Raw genomic sequence first — 2,120 nt, 5'->3', positions numbered from 1 at the left:
AGACGACATGCAGTTCAATCAAATTTGCTCGCAACAAGAACAATTTTGCAACTTCGGGCTCGTTCTATAGAAAACAATGTCGCACGTAATAACTACCTACACTTGTCGGAAGGACTCCTTGAAATAATAATAATAACCAACAAAGGCGCGGTTTAGTTGTTTTAAACGTGGCGGGGACTTAACTAAGTGTAAGAAAATTAAGTGGATTGTTCATGTAGTTTACATAATTGTCATTAATTGAGGTCTCTGCCTTGCATTGTCAAGTTATCCTTCATAGCTTTTTTGTGGACGCCAAACTATAGTACCGTATGGACCATGCTTCTTTCCCTCCGCATTGGCCATTCCACAAATTCCGAGTTAATTACGTAGTGCGGTTAGATTGAAGACCTCCCAAATGATAAGAATCTAAACAAAAATGTGTGAAAAACGTGTCGGAATCCCCCGCCTACTAATTTGGATGTAAAACTGAGGGCCATCCATACTGACCAAATTAACCCTCCATGCATAGCCTATGGGCCAAGTGTGTAATCCCCCGTAGATACTTCCATGAATAAAAAAAAACAACAACAAAAGATAAAAAAGCGCAGCTACATAGCAAAAATCTTGGGGCATATACTAGTATACAATATCTGAAAAATTCCCACGTAGTCACCATATGAAGTATTCGCAAAGATATAGTATCAACTATTTCTTAGCTTACTAAAGTTTTCACGGACAACAAGACATAAGAGCAGAGTGCCAGTGTAATGCCTAGTAGTGTGCATTGTAAAACGATTGAAACGATATGACCTGATATTTCGATAGCGTGCGACAGAAGATATATTGATGTCTTCTTTGTTTCAGCGACTGTACAAAACTGTGCGTGAGGGGGCATAAAACATAATCTCCAAAGCGATTCACGTTACAACACTGAGACTCTGTTACCATGTAGCCTTCATAGCATGCCAAAAACTGGGGATTTTGGGGGTCTTCAGGGACTTTTATGTGCTATTTTCTGATTGCATATAGACAACATAGCCGGCCTGGTTGAATTGCCCCCGTTCTTTTTAGAACTAGGCTAATCAGAAAACAGCCGAAGACCACCAAACCCCCAGTTCTATAAGCCTTGCTACGGAGGCTAGTTGCCAGGCTGTTTCTGTGTGACGTTTCACATAATGTTGCCTCAATTGCAGACACATTTGAGAAATGCTAACGTGATCGAGGGAGTGAAAATTAACAGACGCGCCGGTTAAAAAAAATCAATATTTCTCGTAAACGTGATTTGAAAATGTGTGCTCGGGACAGACCTACTCGAGCTTTAGGGGTGGTGAGCTAGATGATATTTTAATAATCCTAAATAATCTGCAAAATATAAGGAATATTGTGTTGTCATATTTTAGAGTTTTGATATTCAGATAGAATTACGCGACAAAAAAAGATTCATTTAGAACGCACGACCTGACACTATGATGTGCATTTTCGGCATAGAAGATTAAAAGATGAATCTAGTTACGAATAAAAAAAATTCTTAGGTAAGAATATGTTTATTTTACGTAATAGAAAGATGGAATATTACGCAATATTCTGTTATTTCTGACGTTTCGATGTGGAGCGACAATGGTTTGCCCCGTCATGGTGACGTAACGTGAGAGTATTATGGGCTGTGCTCCGTGCCGCAGGGAATTCCATCATTGGAGGTCGGCAGCACGCAGCAGCTTTATCTGCCGAAACATGGAGCTGTCGGCTGTAGGGGAACGAGTTTTCGCCGCCGAATGCCTGGTGAGAAAAAGGATCCGAAAGGTGATGGCCCTTCCCTACATGTCCTCCGGTTTGTGTAGTTTGTGCCCGTGCACACGACATGTCTGTCTCACTATCGGTGTGTTTTCTATTTCCAGGGCAAAGCCGAGTACCTGGTGAAATGGAAGGGGTGGTCGCCCAAGTAAGTACGCTGTAGGGATGGTTGGAGTAGCGTCCAGATTTGTCCATTTTCGCTGCGTTTTTCACCTGCCCTTGTCTCACCACCGACATGTTGTGTTCAGGTACAACACCTGGGAGCCCGAGGAGAATATTCTGGACCCCAGACTTCTCGCAGCCTTCGAAAATAGGTGGGTTTTGTGGGGGTTTTCTGGCCGCCTCTGCGT

The 2,120-nt window shown here is 42.4% G+C and overlaps 1 protein-coding gene across 1 annotated transcript in view; it reads left to right on the top strand.

Annotated features, from left to right (window-relative positions):
- Window positions 1-1,618: 1,618 nt before the first annotated feature.
- The window catches only part of LOC109464237 (chromobox protein homolog 7-like), a 1,531-nt gene continuing 1,029 nt past the window's right edge, over window positions 1,619-2,120 (top strand). Inside the window, exons 1-3 of the mRNA XM_019761175.1 lie at window positions 1,619-1,779; window positions 1,875-1,918; window positions 2,019-2,107. Coding sequence (XP_019616734.1) covers window positions 1,636-1,779; window positions 1,875-1,918; window positions 2,019-2,107 — 277 coding nt within the window. The 5' untranslated portion in view covers window positions 1,619-1,635. The remainder of the gene's footprint in view (window positions 1,780-1,874; window positions 1,919-2,018; window positions 2,108-2,120) is intronic.

This window comes from Branchiostoma belcheri, unplaced genomic scaffold (genome assembly GCF_001625305.1).
Source record: "Branchiostoma belcheri isolate BF01 breed outbred unplaced genomic scaffold, Haploidv18h27 scaffold135, whole genome shotgun sequence".
Taxonomy (NCBI): domain Eukaryota; kingdom Metazoa; phylum Chordata; class Leptocardii; order Amphioxiformes; family Branchiostomatidae; genus Branchiostoma; species Branchiostoma belcheri.
The sequence above is the reverse complement of the archived record's forward strand: the minus strand, read 5'-3'. Positions and strand labels throughout refer to the sequence as shown.